At 46.1% G+C, this 19,049-nt stretch overlaps 1 protein-coding gene across 2 annotated transcripts in view; it reads left to right on the forward strand.

Annotated features, from left to right (window-relative positions):
* The window catches only part of ppp2r5d (protein phosphatase 2, regulatory subunit B', delta), a 219,395-nt gene that overhangs the window by 50,450 nt on the left and 149,896 nt on the right, over positions 1–19,049 (forward strand). For both annotated transcript variants that reach the window (XM_067977160.1, XM_067977157.1), the window contains exon 3: positions 14,201–14,378. In XM_067977160.1, coding sequence (XP_067833261.1) covers positions 14,201–14,378 — 178 coding nt within the window. The remainder of the gene's footprint in view (positions 1–14,200; positions 14,379–19,049) is intronic.

The following is a 19,049-nucleotide window of genomic DNA, read 5'->3' on the forward strand; positions in this document are numbered from 1 at the left end:
GCGAAGGGAAGGGAGGGGAGGGGAGGTTGCTCAAAACGCCAGAGTCAGAGGATTAGAAGTCAGGAGAAGGTTGTAGATCAGGTGGAGCAAGGCCACAGAGATTTGAAGGCAGGAATTTTAAATTTAATGCATTGCAGGACTCATCTCCTGCCTCCATCTCATCCATCCCCTGACCCCAAACTCTCTTCTCCAACATCTTCCTTGTCATACTCTCTAAACTCAAACTAGTTCAAAACTCAATGGCCCATATTTTGCCCCATACTCAACTCATTTGCCGTTCACCCCTGTTTTCTCCAGTAATGGACAGTATGTGGGGTTTGACGCTCTGTTCTGGGTCGCACAGGATGCCACGATTTTCCGTGGTCTATGCGAGTGGCCGGAGGAGGGGGTGGAGTGTTCAGCTGGGAGTGCTAGAATTTTGGTGCTTTGACTTAGCAACCATGAAGGAACAGTGATTTACGTATATCCAAGTCACAGTGGTGCATGACTTGGAGAGATATTATAATAATGCTGCTTGTCCTCATTGGAGAGATTGTGGGCTGGGAGGTGCTGTCAAAATGAGCTTGGTGCATCCTGCGGATAGTGCATAATTCAGCCATCGTGTGTCACTGTGCAGGGTATGGAGACTGAGCCTGGTGGTAGGCGTTCTGATCATGTAGACTGCTTTGTTCTGGGTAGTGTCTTCAAGGTTCTTGCAGCTGCACCCATCCAGGTGAGTTGAACTTTGTCGAAGATGGAGAGGCTTTGAGGAGTTGCAAAGTACCCAGCCTCTGCCCTGCTCTTGTAATTACGGTGTTCATATGGCTGGGTTAGTTAAACCTCTAGTCAGTGGTGACCCCCAGGACATTGATGGGGGAACTTCTCAATGGTGGTGCCATTGAAGGTCAGCAAGAAGTGGCTGCAACTCTTTTTGAGATATTGGTTATCTAGTATTTGCGTGTTGTGGGTGCTAACTATCAATTGTTCTGTTTTTATTTCATATTTCCAGCATCTGCAGTATTTTGCTTTTGATCTCACTTCTGCTTGGGCTGCTTAGTGCAGTACTTGGTCAAATGCTGCCTTGGCATTGAGGGCAGTTACTTTCGTCTCTTCTGGCTTTCAACTTGTTTCCAAACCTGCAGATGATGTCGCTAAAGGGCAACGCATTCTAGCCACACGCAAATTAGCATAGAGTTATCCAGATCAGGGAGTTAAATGCGTGGCTCAAAGAGTGGTGTGGGAGAGAGGGGTTACGATTCATGGGGCACTGGCATCAGTACTGGGGAAAGAGGGAGCTGTTCTGTTGGAATGGGCTCCACATAAACCAGGCTGGGACCAGTGTCCAGGCAAATCGAATAACTAGGGCGTTAGATAGGCTTTAAACTAAGGGGGGGGGGGGTGGTTTCAGGTGAGGGGAAATTTATAAACCTATAATGAAAAGTCAAGGCCATAGAGCAGTGTCGCGATTTGGGTAAAGATGAGCAGAGTGTGAAAGGAAGGGACAGAGAGTTTAACGGTAATAGTTCACCAGTGAATAACGTCAAATCAGGGAAAAATAGTAAAAAGTTAAAATTAAAGGCGCTTCATCTGAATGCACAAAGCATTCGTAACAAGATAGATGAGTTAATAGCACAAATGGAGATAAATGGGTTTGATCTAGTAGCCATTGCCGAGACGTGGTTGCAGGGTAACCAAGGTTGGGAACTAAATATTCCAGGGTACTTGGCTTTTTGAAAAGACAGAAAAAATGGAAAAGGAGGGGGTAGCCCTGATAAAGGATGACTTAAGGACAGTGGTGAGAAAGGATCTTGACTCGGAAGTTCAGGAAGTAGAATCAATGTGGGTGGAGATAAGAAAACACTAGCGGGAGTAGTTTATAGGCCCCTTAATAGTAGCTGTACTGTTGGACAGAGGATTAATCAAGAAATAATAGGAGCTTGTAATAAAGGTAATGCAGTAATCGTGGTGGGGGGGGGGCTTTAATCTTGTAGACTGGGCAAATCAAATTAGCAAGAGTAGTTTGGAGGACGAGTTCATGGAATGCATGCGAGACAGTTTCCTAGAACAATACGTCGTGGAACCAACCAGGGCACAGGCTATTTTAGATCTTATGTAATGAGACATGGTTAATTAGTAATCTCACAGTAAGGGATCCTTTGGGGAAGAGTGATCATAACATAATAGAATTTCACATTGAGTTTGAGAGTGATGTACCTAAGTCCGAAACTTTAAACTTAAACAAAGCCAATTACATAGGTATGAGGGGCGAGTTGGCTACAGTTGATTGGGAAATTAGATTAAAAGATATGACAGTAGATAAGCAATGGTGAACATTTAAAGAAATATTTCATAATTCTCAACAAATAAACATTCCATTGAGAAATAAAAACTCCACAAGAAATGTGATCCATCCGTGGCTAACAAAAGAAGTTAAGGATAGTATTAGGTAAAGGAAGAGGCTTATAATTCCAAGAAGAGTAGTAAGCCTGAGGATTGGGAGAACATAAGAAATAGGAGCAGGAGTAGGCCATATGGCCCCTCGAGCCTGCTCCACCATTCAATAAGATCACGGTTGATCTTCAACCTCAACTCCACTTTCCTGCCCGATCCCCCATATCCCTTGATTCTCCTAGAGTCCAAAATCTATCTATCTCAGCCTTGAATGTACTCAACTACTGAGCATCCACAGCCCTCTGGGGTGGAGAATTCCAAAGATTCACAACCCTCTGCGTGAAGAAATTCCTCCTCATCTCAGTCTTAAATGGCCGACCTCTTATCCTGCGATTATGCCCTCTAGTTCTAGACTCTCTCGCCAGGGGAAACAATCTCTCAGCATCTACCCTGTCAAGCCCCCTCAGAATCTTATGTTTCAAAGAGATTACTTCTCATTCTTTTAAACTCCAGAGAGTGTAGGCCCATTCTACTCAATGTTGTACCGCTGTTTAAAAAGGGTCAAAGAGATGTAAGTACATAAGAAATAGGAGCAGGAGTAGGCCAATCGGCCCCTCGAGCCTGCTCCGCCATTCAATAAGATCATGGCTGATCTGATCCTAATCTCAAATCTAAATTCATGTCCAATTTCCTGCCCGCTCCCCGTAACCCCTAATTCCCTTTACTTCTAGGAAACTGTCTATTTCCGTTTTAAATTTATTTGATGATGTAGCTTCCACAGCTTCCTGGGGCAGCAAATTCCACAGACCTACCACCCTCTGAGTGAAGAAGTTTCTCCTCATCTCAGTTTTGAAAGAGCAGCCCCTTATTCTCAGATTATGCCCCCTAGTTCTAGTTTCACCCATCCTTGGGAACATCCTTACCGCATCCACCCGATCAAGCCCCTTCACAATCTTATATGTTTCAATAAGATCGCCTCTCATTCTTCTGAACTCCAATGAGTAGAGTCCCAATCTACTCAACCTCTCTTCATATGTCCGCCCCCTCATCCCCGGGATTAACCGAGTGAACCTTCTTTGTACTGCCTCGAGAGCAAGTATGTCTTTTCTTAAGTATGGACACCAAAACTGTGTGCAGTATTCCAGGTGTGGTCTCACCAATACCTTATATAACTGCAGCAATACCTCCCTGTTTTTATATTCTATCCCCCTAGCAATAAAAGCCAACATTCCGTTGGCCTTCTTGATCACCTGCTGCACCTGCATACCAACTTTTTAGTCTTCTTGCACTAGGACCCCCAGATCCCTTTGTACTGCAGTACTTTCCAGTTTCTTGCCTTTAAGAAAACAACTTGCTCTCTGATTTTTTTCTACCAAAGTGCATAACCTCACATTTTCCAATATTGTATTGCATCTGCCAAATCTCCGTCCACTCACCCAGCCTGTCTATATCCCCTTGTAGGTTTTTTATGTCCTCCTCACTCTCTACTTTCCCTCCCATCTTTGTATCATCTGCAAACTTTGATATGTTACACTCTGTCCCCTCCTCCAAATCGTTAATATAGATTGTAAAGAGTTGGGGACCCAGCACCGACCCCTGTGGAACACCACTGGCTACTGTTTGCCAGTCCGAGAATGAACCATTTATCCCAACTCTCTGCTTCCTGTTAGATAACCAATCCTCCACCCATGCCAGAATATTACCCCCAATCCAGTGATTCTTTATCTTGAGCAATAATCTTTTATGTGGCACCTTGTCGAATGCCTTCTGGAAGTCTGAATACACTAGGTCCACTGGTTCCCCTTTATCCACCCTGTACGTTATGTCCTCAAAGAACTCAAGCAAATTTGTCAGACATGACTTCCCCTTCGTAAAGCCCGAGTAATTACAGGCCAGTCAGTCTAACCTCGGTGGTGGGCAAATTATTGGATGCAATTCTGAGGGACAGCATAAATTGTCATTTAGAAAGGCACGGATTAATCAAGGACAGTCAGCATGGATTTGTTAAGGGAAGGTCGTGGCTGACTTGATTGAATTTTTTGAGGGGGTAACCAGGAGGGTCGATGAGGGTAACGCGTTTGATGTAGTGTACGTGGATTTTAGCAAGGCTTTTGACCAGGTCCCACAGCAGACTGGTCAAAAAAGTAAAAGCCCATGGGATCCAAGGGAAAGTGGCTAGTTGGATCCAAAATTAGCTCAGTGGCAGAAAGCAAAGGGTAATGGTTGACGGGTGTTTTTGCGACTGGAAGGCTGTTTCCAGTGGAGTTCCGCAGGGGTCAGTACTAGGTCCTCTGCTTTTTGTGATATATATTAATGATTTGAACTTGAATTTGGGGGCTTGATCAAGAAGTTTGCAGATGATACAAAAATTGGCTGTGTGGTTGATAGTGAGGGGGAAAGCTGTAGACTGCAGGAAGATATTAATGGACTGGTCAGGTGGGCAGAAAAGCAGCAAATGGAATTCAGTTGCGAGAAGTGTGAGGTAATGCATTTGGGGTGGGCAAACAAGGCAAGAATTATAGAAACCACAAAGGATGACCAAAAATTGATGATGAGGGAGAAAATAGAATGAGAGTAAACTCGCAAGAAATATAAAAACAGATTGTAAGAGCTTCTACAAGTATGTAGAAAGGAAGAGATTAGCGAAAGTAAACGTGGGTCCCTTAGATGCTGAGACAGGAGAAGTTAAAATGGGGAATCAGGAAATGGCAGAGACGGTGAACAGATATATTGTGTCTGCCTTCACAGAAGAAGACGCAAAAAACATACCAGAAATAGTTTAATGAGAGGAATCTAAAGTAATTAATATTAGTAAAGAGAAAGTACTGGACAATTGAAGGGACTAAAAGCCAACAAATTCCTGGACTTGATGGCCTACATCCTAGGGTTTTAAAAGATGTGGCTGCAGAGATAGTGGATGCATTGGTTGTGATCTTCCAAAATTCCCTAGATTCTAGAACGGTCCCAGTGGACTGGAAGGTAGCAAATGTAACACCACTATTCAAGAAAGGAGGGAGAGAGAAAACAGGGAACTACAGGCCAGTTAGCCTGACATTGGTCGTTGGAAAAATGCTGGAATCCATTATTAAGGAAGTGGTAACAGGGCACTTAGAAAATCATATGATTTAGGCAGAATCAGCATGGTTTTATGAAAGGGAAATCGTGTTTGACAAATTTATTAGTTTTTTGACGGTGTAACTAGCAGGGTAGATAAAGGGGAACCAGTGGATGTAGTATATTTGGATTTTCAAAAAGCATTTGATGAGGTGCCACACGAAAGATTGTTACACAAGGTAAGGGCTCATGGGGTTGGGTAATATTAGCATGGATAGAGGATTGGTTAACGGACAGAAAACAGTAGTAGGGATAAACGGGTCATTCTCAGGTTGGCAGGCTGTAACTAGTGGGGTGCCACCAGGATCAGTGCTTGGGCCTCAGGTATTTATAATCTGTATCAATGAATTAGTTGAAGGGACTGAGTGTAATGTATCTAAGTCTGCTGATGACACAAAGCTAGGTGGGAAAGTAAGCTGTGAGGAGGACACAGAGTCTGCGAAGGGATACAGACAGGTTAAATGAGTGGGCAAGAAGGTGGCAGATGGAGTATAATGTGGGGGAAATGTGTGGTTATTCACTTTGGTAGGAAGAATAGAAAAACAGAATATTTTTTAAATGGTGAGAAACTATTAACACAGGGGTACAGTAGCATAGTGGTTCTGTTACTGGACTAGTAATCCAGAGTCATGAGTTCAAATCCCGCCATGGCAGCTGGGGAATTTAAATTAAATTAATTAAATAAAATCTGGAATAAAAAATACTAGTATCAGTAATGGTGGCCATGAAACTACCGGATTGTCATAAAAACCCATTTGGTTCACTAATGTCCTTTAGGGAAGGAAACCTGCCGTCCTTACCCGGTCTGGCCTAGATGTGACTCCAGACCCACAGCAATGTGGTTGATTCTTAATTGCCCTCTGAAATCAACCACATTGCTGTGGGTCTGGACCCTGCAAAGTCCTCTTCACGAACATCTGGGGACCTGTGCCAAAATTGGGAGAGCTGTCCTAAAGACTAGTCAAGCACCAGCCTGACATAGCCATACTCACAGAATCATACCTTTTCAGCCAACGTCCCAGACTCTTCCATCACCATCCCTGGGTATGTCCGGTCCCGCGGGCAGGACAGACCGACCAGAGGTGGCGGTACAGTGATATACAGGCAGGTGGGACTGGCTGTGGGAGTCCTCAACATTGACTCCGGACCATCTCCAACAAGAGAGAGTCTAACCACCTCCCCTTGACATTCAACGGCATTACCATCGCCAAATCCCCCAACATCAACATCCTGGGGGTCACCATTGACCAGAAACTTAACTGGACCAGCCATATAAATACTGTGGCTACAAGAGCAGGTCAGAGGCTGGGTATTCTGCGGCGAGTGACTCACCTCCTGACTCCCCAAAGCCTTTCCATCATCTACAAGGCACAAGTCAGGAGTGTGATCTAATACTCTCCACTTGCGTGGATGAGTGCAGCTCCAACAACACTCGAAGCTCGACACCATCCAGGACAAAGCAGCCCGCTTGATTGGCACCCCATCCACCACCAGAAACATTCACTCCCTTCACCACCGGCGCACTGTGGCTGCAGTGTGTACCATCTACAGGATGCACTGCAGCAACTCGCCAAGGCTTCTTCGACAGCACCTCCCAAACTCGCGACCTCTACCACCTAGAAGGACAAGGGCAGCAGGCACATAGGAACACCACCACCTGCACGTTCCCCTCCAAGTCACACACCATCTCGCCTTGGAAATATGTCGCCATTCCTTCATCGTTGCTGCATCAAAATCCTGGAACTCCCTTCCGAACAGCACTGTGGGAGAATCTTCACCACACGGTCTGCAACGGTTCAAGAACGGCAGCTCACCACCACCTTCTCAAGGGCCATTAGGGATGGGCAATAAATGCTGGCCTTGCCAGCGATGCCCACATCCCATGAACGAATAAAAAAAAATGTTGGTATACAGAGGGATTTGGGTGTCCTTGTCCATGAAACATAGAAAGTTAACATGTAGCTACAGCAAGCAATTAGGAAAGCAAATGGTATGTTGGCCTTTATTGCAAGCGGTTTGGAGTATACGAGTAAGGAAGTCTTACTACAGGGCTTTGGTGAAACCACACCTGGAGTACTGTGTACAGTTTTGGTCTCCTTACCTAAGGAAGGATATTCTTGCCTTAGAGGGGGTGGCACGAAGGTTCACTAGATTGATTCCTGGGATAAGAGGGTTGTCTTTTGAGGAGAGATTGAGTAGAATGGGCCTATATTCTCTGGAGTTTAGAACAATGAGAGGTGATCTCATTGAAACACATAAAATTCTTAGAGGGCTTGACAGGGTAGATGCTGAGAGGACGTTTCCCCTGGCTGGAGAGTCTAGAACTTGGGGTCATAGTCTCAGGATATGGGGTCGGCCATTTAGGACTGCGATGAGGAGAAATTTCTTCACTGAGGGTTGTGAATCTTTGGAATTCTCTACCCCAGAGGGCTGTGGATGCTCAGTTGTTAAGTCTATTCAAGACTGAGATCGATCGATTTTTGGACTCTAGGAGAATCGGGATTATGGGGATCGGGCGGTAAAGTGGAGTTGAGGTCGAAGATCAGCCATGATCTTATTGAATGGAGAAGGAGTCTCGAGGAGCTGTATGGCCTACTCCTGCTCCTATGTAGCACGCTGGAGTAGGGTTTCATGGGAACAAGCCGCCCTTTAGTACACCACCCAAGTGTTAGCAGGTTATTCAGCTGTGGCCATCGTCCCAGCCAAGCTTGTCTTTGACGTAGCTCACTGTCCACACGCAATTTCAAGGAAGGGTCATTGGATAATAATCAGGAGCAGCAATCCTGGCTGACGTCCCCCATCATTTCTGCTGTTATTTTCTGGCATTTAGTTTTTCTATTTCTGGAATTTCCAAGAAGTTTTTCGGCCACTGTCTATTATCTTTGTAACCATTCTTTAGGTTACCTATTATCAGTCATTTCGTGTCTAAAGTTAACACTGTGAACTGTACAGTGCATGTTGAGGAATGGTGGGAGGAGGTATAATACTTCTATATCCTGAATAAACCAAAACTGCTTTTTGGACTTGTGTTGGGTTTTATTCATGGGGGAACGGGGAGGCAGATGATCTACGGTAAAATCCACTGTGCCTGTTTCACTCAGTATTTTGGGTGTAGAGCAAACATACAATTTTATTAAATCAAGGCAGCCACCTTAAAATGATTGCCTTGTACGTCAATGGCACATAGCTGGCTTTTACACCATTTTTTATAGTGCTTATTAATTGAAAAGGGCTTATTAATTGAAGGTTTAATTACCTTAACAATGTTCTATAATAATTGTACTGTGGGAACGGGTAGACGCGATAGTTTTGTATCATTAATGGTTTTGATGTCAATTTGTTAACTTTTGGAAAAGAAGAACCCATCTAAACAGACTCGGTCCAATTATAATCAAACTCAGTGGCAGCACCAGGTTAATAGGGCAATCTTTCTAATCTTGCGCAGCATTCTTCATAATAGTTGATGCTGCTCTGTTGAGCATTGCAAGAATGACGGGATTTGGGCTTGTGAGCTGCACACGATAGATGGAATTGTCAATTTGAGTGCTTGGTCTAAGTTTAATTGTCTGAAGTGTGGGCCACTTAGTGCAAAGTAAGCTGAGAGTTATGATTATAGTTCACCCCATCTTTGATTCCTTTTCTACATTGCCTGGGTGGGTGGCGTGGGATTATAGGGTGGTGATATAATTTAGTGTGTTTATATAATCAGCGTCACCACAGTCTTAGCATATTTCATTATTTAGAGTATGCAGACTCTGAATACAATTCCACCCATTTTAGAGCATTGTCATCACCAACATGCAAAGTGCGTATGCCCCCAGATAGTTTAGTTAGTCAGTGGACTTGTTTCGTGTGAATGTGCTATCGGACAAATCATGCTCAAGTCAATATACTTGTGATACTCCAAATTTACTGCCTCAAATTGCCGCCACTGCCATTCAGATCTGTAACCTCTAGTAGTCATTGTTTTGTAGCTCTCTACAGACATAACCAGAATTTGGAAGGACAAAATCTGTAACTGCACTGCTGCATATTTTTGATAGTCTGAAGAAAATTTCACATGCTCAGGATTCTGCTTCACTGAAATCCTAGTGCTTGGGTCATGTAAACCACCTATTCATGAGCTTATGGTTTCTAGCGCTGGGATCAGACACTTTTAGAATCATGCAGGTTAATAGCAAAGAAGCAGCCATTCGGACGATCATGTCTGTGTTGGTCCTTTGGAGCAATCCATAGTTAATCCCACTGCCCTACTTTCTCCCTAAAGCCCTGTATCTTCCTCTGCTTTAAACGTTTACGCAATTTTCACTTTTTAAAAATGCAGTGGACTCTGTCGCAGCCATTCCTTGTAGCAAAGCAATTCATGCTTAAACAATCCTCCTATGTAAAGATATTTCTGCTCGCTCTTTGTGTGGTCATTTTAAATTGATGACCCCATCGCCACTGACTCCCCAACCAGAAGAAACAGTCTTCATTCACTCCATGAAAACCTCCATTAAATCGCCTCTCAGCCTTTCTGCTCCAGTGGAAATAATCCCAGTGTCTCAGATTTCTTCTTGTAACTATTGGTTCCCATCCTTGGCATCTTTTAGTCCTGCAAACAGGGTGTTGCCGGTGCTGGGACACCCATTTCCCATGATCTCACCTGTAAAAGATACCCAACATGACTAGCCTATTGTCATTTCAGAGGCATGTAAAAAATTCCCTTCTGTTCAGTATATATATTTAAACTAGCAAATCTCAGACCGTGTGCTTCTAGAACCTGCCTTTCACAGTCTCAAATAGCAAGAGTTCTTATTCTAGCTTGGTGTCGATAAAACCACATCATCTTGTGTTGCATGAAAATGAAATCCCTTTCACAATGCAGTGGTTTGACTATGCAAAATAGCTGGGTATAGCAGCTTTCATTGCTACTGATTCAGGCTTTAGGGGTGGGAAGAGAAGTTGGGATGTAGATAATGGTTTCAAGCTAGCCAGTCTGTACCAACCAGAAATATATTGGTAAAAATCAAAAAATTGTAGATGCTGGAATTCAAACCAAAACAAAAAGAGAAAGTGCTGGTGCTCAGCAGGTCAGTCAGTATCTGTGGGAAGAACAGACAAGTTAATGTCTCTGATGTTGACCCTTCATCAGAATTGCATTGGTTGGTTAAATGGCTGAAGTAATGTTAACATGAGACGATAGTTTTTTTTTATTCGTTCACGGGATGTGGGCATCGCTGGCGAGGCCAGCATTTATTGCCCATCCCTAATTGCCCTCGAGAAGGTGGTGGTGAGCCGCCTTCTTCAACCGCTGCAGTCCGTGTGGTGACTGTTCTCCCACAGTGCTGTTAGGAAGGGAGTTCCAGGATTTTGACCCAGCGACAATGAAGGAACGGCGATATATTTCCAAGTCGGGATGGTGTGTGACTTGGAGGGGAACGTGCAGGTGGTGTTCCCATGTGCCTGCTGCTCTTGTCCTTCTAGATGGTAGAGTTCGTGGGTTTGGGAGGTGCTGTTGAAGAAGCCTTGGCGAGTTTCTGCAGTGCATCCTGTGGACGGTACACACTGCAGCCACAGTGCGCCGGTGGTGAAGGGAGTGAATGTTTAGGGTGGTGGATGGGGTGCCAATCAAGCGGGCTGCTTTATCTTGGATGGTGTTCGAGCTTCTTGAGTGTTGTTGGAGCTGCACTCATCCAAGCAAGTGGAGAGTATTCCATCACACTCCTGACTTGTGCCTTGTAGATGGTGGAAAGGCTTTGGGGAGTCAGGAGGTGAGTCACTTGCCGCAGAATACCCAGCCTCTGACCTGCTCTCGTAGCCACAGTATTTATATGGCTGTTCCAGTTAAGTTTCTGGTCAATGGTGACCCCCAGGATGTTGATGGAGGGGGATTCGGCGATGGTAATGCCGTTGAATGTCAAGGGGAGGTGGTTAGACTCTCTCTTGTTGGAGATGGACATTGCCTGGCACTTATCTGGCGCGAATGTTACTTGCCACTTATGAGCCCAAGCCTGGATGTTGTCCAGTTCTTGCTGCATGCAGGCTCAGACTGCTTCATTATTTGAGGGGTTGCGAATGGAACTGAACAGTGTGCAGTCATCAGCGAACATCCCCATTTCTGACCTTATGATGGAGGGAAGGCCATTGATGAAGCAGCTGAAGATGGTTGGGCCGAGGACACTGCCCTGAGGAACTCCTGCAGCAATGTCCTGGGGCTGAGATGATTGGCCTCCAACAACCACTACCATCTTCCTTTGTGCTAGGTATGACTCCAGCCACTGGAGAGTTTTCCCCCTGATTCCCATTGACTTCAATTTTACTAGAGCTTCTTGGTGCCACACTCAGTCAAATGCTGCCTTGATGTCGAGAGCAGTCACTCTCACCTCACCTCTGGAATTCAGCTCTTTTGTCCATGTTTGGACCAAGGCTGTAATAAGGTCTGGAGCAGAGTGGTCCTGGCGGAACCCACACTGAGCATCGGTGAGCAGGTTATTGGTGAGTAAGTGCCGCTTGATAGCACTGTCGATGACACCTTCCATCACTTTGCTGATGATTGAGAGTAGACTGATGGGGCGGTAATTGTCCTGATTGGATTTGTCCTGCTTTTTGTGGACAGGACATACCTGGGTAATTTTCCACATTGTCGAGTAGATGCCAGTGTTGTAGCTGTACTGGAACGGCTTGGCTAGAGGCGCAGCTAGTTCTGGAGCACAAGTCTTCAGCACTACAGCTGGGATGTTGTCGGGGCTCATAGCCTTTGCTGTATCCAGTGCACTCAGCCGTTCCTTGATATCACGTGGAGTGAATCGAATTGGCCGAAGACTGGCTTCCGTGATGGTGGGGATATCGGGAGGAGGCCGAGATGGATCATTCACTCGGCACTTCTGGCTGAAGATGGTTGCAAACGCTTCAGCCTTGTCTTTTGCACTCACGTGCTGGACTCCGCTGTCATTGAGGATGGGGATGTTTACAGAGCCTCCTCCTCCTGTTAGTTGTTTAATTGTCCGCCACCATTCACGACTGGATGTGTCAGGACTGCAGAGCTTTGATCTGATCCGTTGGTTGTGGAATCGCTTAGCTCTGTCTATAGCATGTTGCTTCCGCTGTTTTGCATGCATGTAGTCCCGAGTTGTGGCTTCACCAAGTTGGCACCTCATTTTTAGATACGCCTAGTGCTGCTCCTCCTGGCATGCTCTTCTACACTTCTCATTGAACCAGGGTTGATCCCCTGGCTTGTTGGTAATGGTAGAGTGAGGAATATGCCGGGCCATGAGGTTACAAATTGTGCTGGAATACAATTCTGCTGCTGCTGATGGCCCACAGCACTTCATCGATGCCCAGTTTTGAGCTGCTAGATCTGTTCTCAGTCTATCCCATTTAGCACGGTGGTAGTGCCACACAACACGTTGGATGGTGTCCTCAGTGCGAAGAAAGGACTTCATCTCCACGAGGACTGTGCGGTGGTCACTCCTACCAATACTGTCATGGACAGATGCATTTGCGACAAGTAGATTGGTGAGGACGAGGTCAAGTAAGTTTTTCCCTCGTGTTGGTTCGCTCACCACCTGCCGCAGGCCCAGTGTGGCAGCTGTGTCCTTCAGGACTCGGCCAGCTCGGTCAGTAGTGGTGCTACTGAGCCACTCTTGGTGATGGACATTGAAGTCCCCCCACCCAGTGTACATTTTGTGCCCTTGCTACCCTTAGTGCTTCCTCCAAGTGGTGCTCAACATGGAGGAGGACTGATTCATCAGCTGAGGGAAGACGGTAGGTGGTAATCAGCAGGAGGTTTCCTTGCCCATGTTTGACCTGATGCCATGAGATTTCATGGGGTCCAGAGTCAATGTTGAGGACTCCCAGGGCCACTCCCTCCTAACTGTATATCACTGTACCGCCACCTCTGGTGGGTCTGTCCTGCTGGTGGGACAGGACATACCCAGGGATGGTGATGGAAGAGTCTGGGACGTTGGCTGAAAGGTATGATTCTGTGAGTATGGCTATGTCAGGCTGTTGCTTGACTCGTCTGTGGGACAGCTCTCCCAATTTTGGCACAAGTCCCCAGATGTTAGTAAGGAGGACCTTGCAGGGTCGACTGGGTTTGGTTTGCCGTTGTCGTGTCCGGTGCCTAGTGGTCCGATGCCGGGTGGTGTGTCCGGTTTTATTCTTATTATGACTTTTCGTAGCGAGATTTTACAACTGAGTGGCTTGCTAGGCTATTTCAGAGGGCAGTTAAGAATCAACCACATTGCTGTGGGTCTGGAGTCACATATAGGCCAGACCGGGTAAGGACGGCAGGTTTCCTTCCCTAAAGGACATTAGTGAACCAGATGGAAATGAAAGATCCAGGGAATGTGCAAATAGCTGAGGGGATGGGGGGAGTGGACAGGCAATGTGGAACAGGCTCCGGGAGCCTGGGAAAAGGACCGAAGCATGTTTACTCCAAGGGTTCAGACCACCCTGCCAGCACAGTGTGAAGTATTGGCACTTGTTTTTTTAAGATCCATGATTTACTTGGCAACTCTCTATTGGTATGAGCTCCACCACTTTTTCTGGTGTAAATAGTATATCACTAGAGGTGCCTGATAGAATCTATACATTGTATGCGTGAACAGTCTTGGTTTACACAAAGTGCCCACTGAAGCGTGCTAGTTAGTAAAGGTTTGGTCGGGTGGGAATAGGGTTTTCAAACCTTTTTTTGGAGCTGGAACGTGAAAAGATTTTTGCTCTTTCATTACAGGTCCAACAACAGCCAGCCGCAAACAAACGCCCCAGTAACAGTGCTCCTCCTCAAACCCAGCTCAACAAAATCAAATACTCTGGAGGACCACAGATTGTGAAGAAAGAGAGACGCCAGAGTTCGTCCCGCTTCAACCTGGCCAAGAACAGAGAGCTTCAGAAATTGCCAGCACTTAAAGGTAAGGAATGACCCTATCAAAGCATTATTATATTAAAACAAGAATGATTTTTGTTCCCCCTTTGAATGATGGCTGTACTCTTGAACTATGACGGAATCCAGCAACACTTCATAGATGGGTTTTCAAACTTGAGTTGACTGGATAATCTTCTGAACTACTGTTTTCCTGTAGTGAATTGAAGATATCACACGTGTGTGTCACACATGAAAGCTCATTGGCTTATAATTGTGATTCTTCCCCCCCCACTCCCCCACCCAGCCCCAATCATGCCTTAGATTTGTTGCTCTATAACTTGGTGACAACACTGAATATAGTTAGCATACCGGTGCTTGGTTAAAAGGTAACTTTGAGCAGTTGCACCGACTGGTTTGCTGCTCACAAATGCTTGTGTAAAAGTGTAATTTGTGCATTGGATATTTTAGTAGATTTGTAATGACTCCGTATTACCAAACTCCGTTGAAAGGATTGACACTTCTGTCTGATGAATCTAAGTAGAAGTCCAAAATGGAGTGGCAGCCTGTTCTAACTGATGCAACGTTGAATTGATTTTTGCACATTTAAGAACAGAAGAGCATAAGAGCAGGAGTTGGCCATACGGACCCTCCAGCCTGCTCGGCCATTCAATAAGACCATCTTCTACCTCAACTCCACTTTCCCACCCCATCCCCATATCCCTTGATTCCTTTAGTGTCCAAAAATCTATCGATCTCAATCTTGAATATACTCAATGACCGAGCATCCACAGCCCTCTGGGATAGAGAATTCCACAGTCCTGAATGAAGAAATTTTTCCTCATCTTGGTTCGAAATGGCCAACCCCTTATCTTGAGACTGTGTCCCCCTCGTTCTAGACACTCTAGCCAGGGGAAACAGCCTCTCAGCATCTACCCTGTCAAGCCCCCTCAGAATTTTGTACTTTTCAATGAGATCACCTCTCATTTTTCTAAATTGTAAACAATTTTACAACACCAAGTTATAGTCCAGCAATTTTATTTTAAATTCACAAGCTTTCGGAGGCTTCCTCCTTCGTCAGGTGAACGATGTGAAAATGAAATCCTCGAAATGAAATCACATTTATAATTCACAGAACAATGCTTGGTGATTACAGACAGTTTTTTCAACTGCCCATTGCCAAGGCAATCAGTGTGCAGACAGACAGGTGTTACCTGCCAGGTCTCAGAATATACAAATCACCAAAAAAAACAACAAACAAAAAAAAACAGAGATAGAGAGGTAGAAACATAGAAAAGACAGCAACTGACCCGTTATATTAAAAACAGATAACATTTGTTCGCTGGTGGGGTAACGTGTAGCGTGACATGAACCCAAGATCCCGGTTGAGGCCGTCCTCATGGGTGCGGAACTTGGCTATCAATTTCTGCTCGACGATTTTGCGTTGTCGTGTGTCTCGAAGGCCACCTTGGAGTACGCTTACCCGAAGGTCGGTGGATGAATGTCCATGACTGCTGAAGTGTTCCCCGACTGGGAGGGAACCCTCTTGTTTGGCGATTGTTGCGCGGTGTCCGTTCATCCGTTGTCGCAGCGTCTGCATGGTCTCGCCAATGTACCATGCTCTGGGGCATCCTTTCCTGCAACGTATGAGGTAGACAACGTTGGCCGAGTCACAGGAGTATGAACCATGCACCTGGTGGGTGGTGTCCTCTCGTGTGATGGTGGTATCTGTGTCGATGATCTGGCATGTCTTGCAGAGGTTACCGTGGCAGGGTTGTGTGGTGTCGTGGACGCTGTTCTCTTGAAAGCTAGGTAATTTGCTGCGAACGATGGTCTGTTTGAGGTTGGGTGGCTGTTTAAAGGCGAGTAGTGGAGGTGTGGGGATGGCCATAGCGAGGTGTTTGTCCTCATTGATGACATGTTGAAGGCTGCGGAGAACATGGCGTAGTTTCTCCGCTCCGGGGAAGTACTGGACGACAAAGGGTACTCTGTTGGTTGCGTCCCGTGTTAGTCTCCTGAGGAGGTCTATGCGATTTTTTGCTGTGGCCCGTCGGAACTGTCGATCGATGAGTCGAGCGTCATATCCCGTTCTTACAAGGGCGTATTTTAGCTTCTGTAGGTGTCCATCGCGTTCCTCCTCGTCTGAGCAGACCCTGTGTATTCGCAGGGCCTGTCCATAGGGGATGGCCTCTTTGACGTGGTTAGGGTGGAAGCTGGAAAAGTGGAGCATCGTGAGGTTGTCCGTGGGCTTGCGGTAGAGTGAGGTGCTGAGGTGCCCATCTTTGATGGAGATTCGTGTGTCCAAGAAAGAAACTGATTCTGAGGAGTAGTCCATGGTGAGCTTGATGGTGGGATGGAACTTGTTGATGTTATCGTGTAGTCTCTTTAGTGATTCCTTGCCGTGGGTCCATAGAAAGAAAATGTCGTCGATGTATCTGGTGTATAGTGTTGGTTGGAGGTCTTGTGCAGTGAAGAAGTCCTGCTCGAACTTGTGCATGAAAATGTTGGCGTATTGGGGTGCGAATTTGGTCCCCATGGCTGTTCCGTGTGTTTGGGTAAAGAACTGGTTATCGAAGGTGAAGACATTGTGATCCAGGATGAAGCGGATGAGTTGTAGGATGGCGTCCGGAGATTGGCTGTTGTTGGTGTTGAGTATTGATGCTGTCGCAGCGATGCCGTCATCGTGGGGGATACTGGTGTATAGTGCCGAGACGTCCATCGTGGTGAGAAGTGTTCCTGGTTCAACTGGTCCGTGGGTACTGAGTTTTTGTAGGAAGTCTGTAGTGTCGCGACAGAAGCTGGGGGTTCCCTGTACGATGGGTGCAGGGAACCCCCAGAGAGTATAGGCCCATTCTACTCAATCTCTCCTCATAGGACAACCCTCCCATCCGAGGAATCAATCTAAGTGAACCTTCGCTGCAACCCCTCTAAGGCAAATATATCCTTCCTTAGGTAAGGAGACAATAACTGTGCACAGTACTCCAGGTGTGGTCTCCCCACAGGCCTATAATTGCAGCAAGACCTCCTTACTCTTATACTCCAACCCCTTTGCAATAAAGGCTAACATTATTTGCCTTAATTGCTTGCTATACCTGCATGTTAATTTTCTATGTTTAGTGTACAAGGACACCCAAATCCCTCTGACTACCAACATTTCTTAGTCTCTCATCTTTTAAAAAATATTCTGTTTTTCTATTCTTCCCACTAAAGTGGATAATTTCACATTTCCCCACATAAAACTCCGTCTGCCCACTCACTTAACCGATCTATATCCCTTTGCAGACTCTGTGTCCTCTTACTTTCCCACCTAGCTTTGTATCGTTAGCAGACTTGGATACATTGCACTCTGTCCCCTCATCTAAATCATTAATATAGATTGTAAATAGCTGAGGCCTAAGCACTGATCCCTGTGGCACCCCACTAGTTGCAACCTGCCAACCCGAAAATGACCCGTTTATTCCTACTCTCTGTTTTCTGTCCATCCTCAATCGATGCTAATATTACCCCCAACCCCAGGAGCCCTAATCTTGTGTAATAACCTCTTGTGTGGCACCTTATCGAATGCCTTTTGAAAATCCAAATACACTACATCCACTGGTTCCCCTTTATCTACCCTGCTAGTTACAAAACAATAATTCTTGCACACACTGGAGAACTTTGTGGTACATGTGACAATGCTGAGCTATTTTGACACTAGGTTTAGCAACACTCTGACACGTTTCGGATTACTGCTTCATGTGGTGTCAGGTATGAAAGTAATAATTAGTCACTTAACAGAAAGCTGTGGGTTTTTTGTATTCCGGTGGTTTTGTTTTTTTCAGCAGAGCTGATGTTTTCTATTTTAATGTGGCTATGTCAGTGGAAGTGGGAGAATATTGCTGGGGCGACTGAATCATCTGTTTAGCCAAATTAGAAAGCTATGATCAGACCAGTAATGCTCGAGGTTAGGGTTGGTTCAAAATACTGTGCTTTTTATGGGAAGGTTTAACTTATGACAATTTAACAATCCAGCCTATAAATAGGTGCTGTGACTAGTGCCAGGGAATGAGGACTTCCTCTTTCGTTGATGCAGCACTCCCACTGTGCCGCGTATGCGCGGGTCTCCCATGTTGCTGGGCATGCGCACTGCACTGCTGTTCACAAAGTGTGGCCTGGAGGCCAAAGGTCGAGCGTCAAAAATGCAGCCAATGCAGGGAGCCATAATGTGAGGAAGATGACAAGAGATCCCGGTGGCAGCAGGAGCACGGGAGCAAAAGAGCAAAAGCACAGAGGAGTGGGTGGGGGGGGGGAGAGAACAGTGGGGGATATCAAGCGGGGGGGCGGGGGGGGGGGAAGGGGAAGAGAGAGAGAACAGTGGGGGAGTATGGGGGGGGAAGAGAGAGAACGAACAGTGGGGGAGTATGGGGGAGAAGAGAGAGAACGAACAGTGGGGGAGTATGGGGGAGAAGAGAGAGAGAGAACAGTGGGGGAAGAGAGAGAACGAACAGTGGGGGAGTATGGGGGAGAAGAGAGAGAGAGAGAACATTGGGGGAAGAGAGAGAGAGAACAGTGGGGGAGTATGGGGGGGGAAAGAGAGAAAGAACAGTGGGGGAGTATGGGGGGGGAAAGAGAGAGAGAACAGTGGGGGTGTATGGGGGGCAAGAGAGAGAACAGTGGGGGTGTATGGGGGGCAAGAGAGAGAACAGTGGGGGAGTATGGGGGGGGAAAGAGAGAGAGAACA

This window comes from Heptranchias perlo, unplaced genomic scaffold, assembly GCF_035084215.1.
Source record: "Heptranchias perlo isolate sHepPer1 unplaced genomic scaffold, sHepPer1.hap1 HAP1_SCAFFOLD_131, whole genome shotgun sequence".
Taxonomy (NCBI): Eukaryota; Metazoa; Chordata; class Chondrichthyes; order Hexanchiformes; family Hexanchidae; genus Heptranchias; species Heptranchias perlo.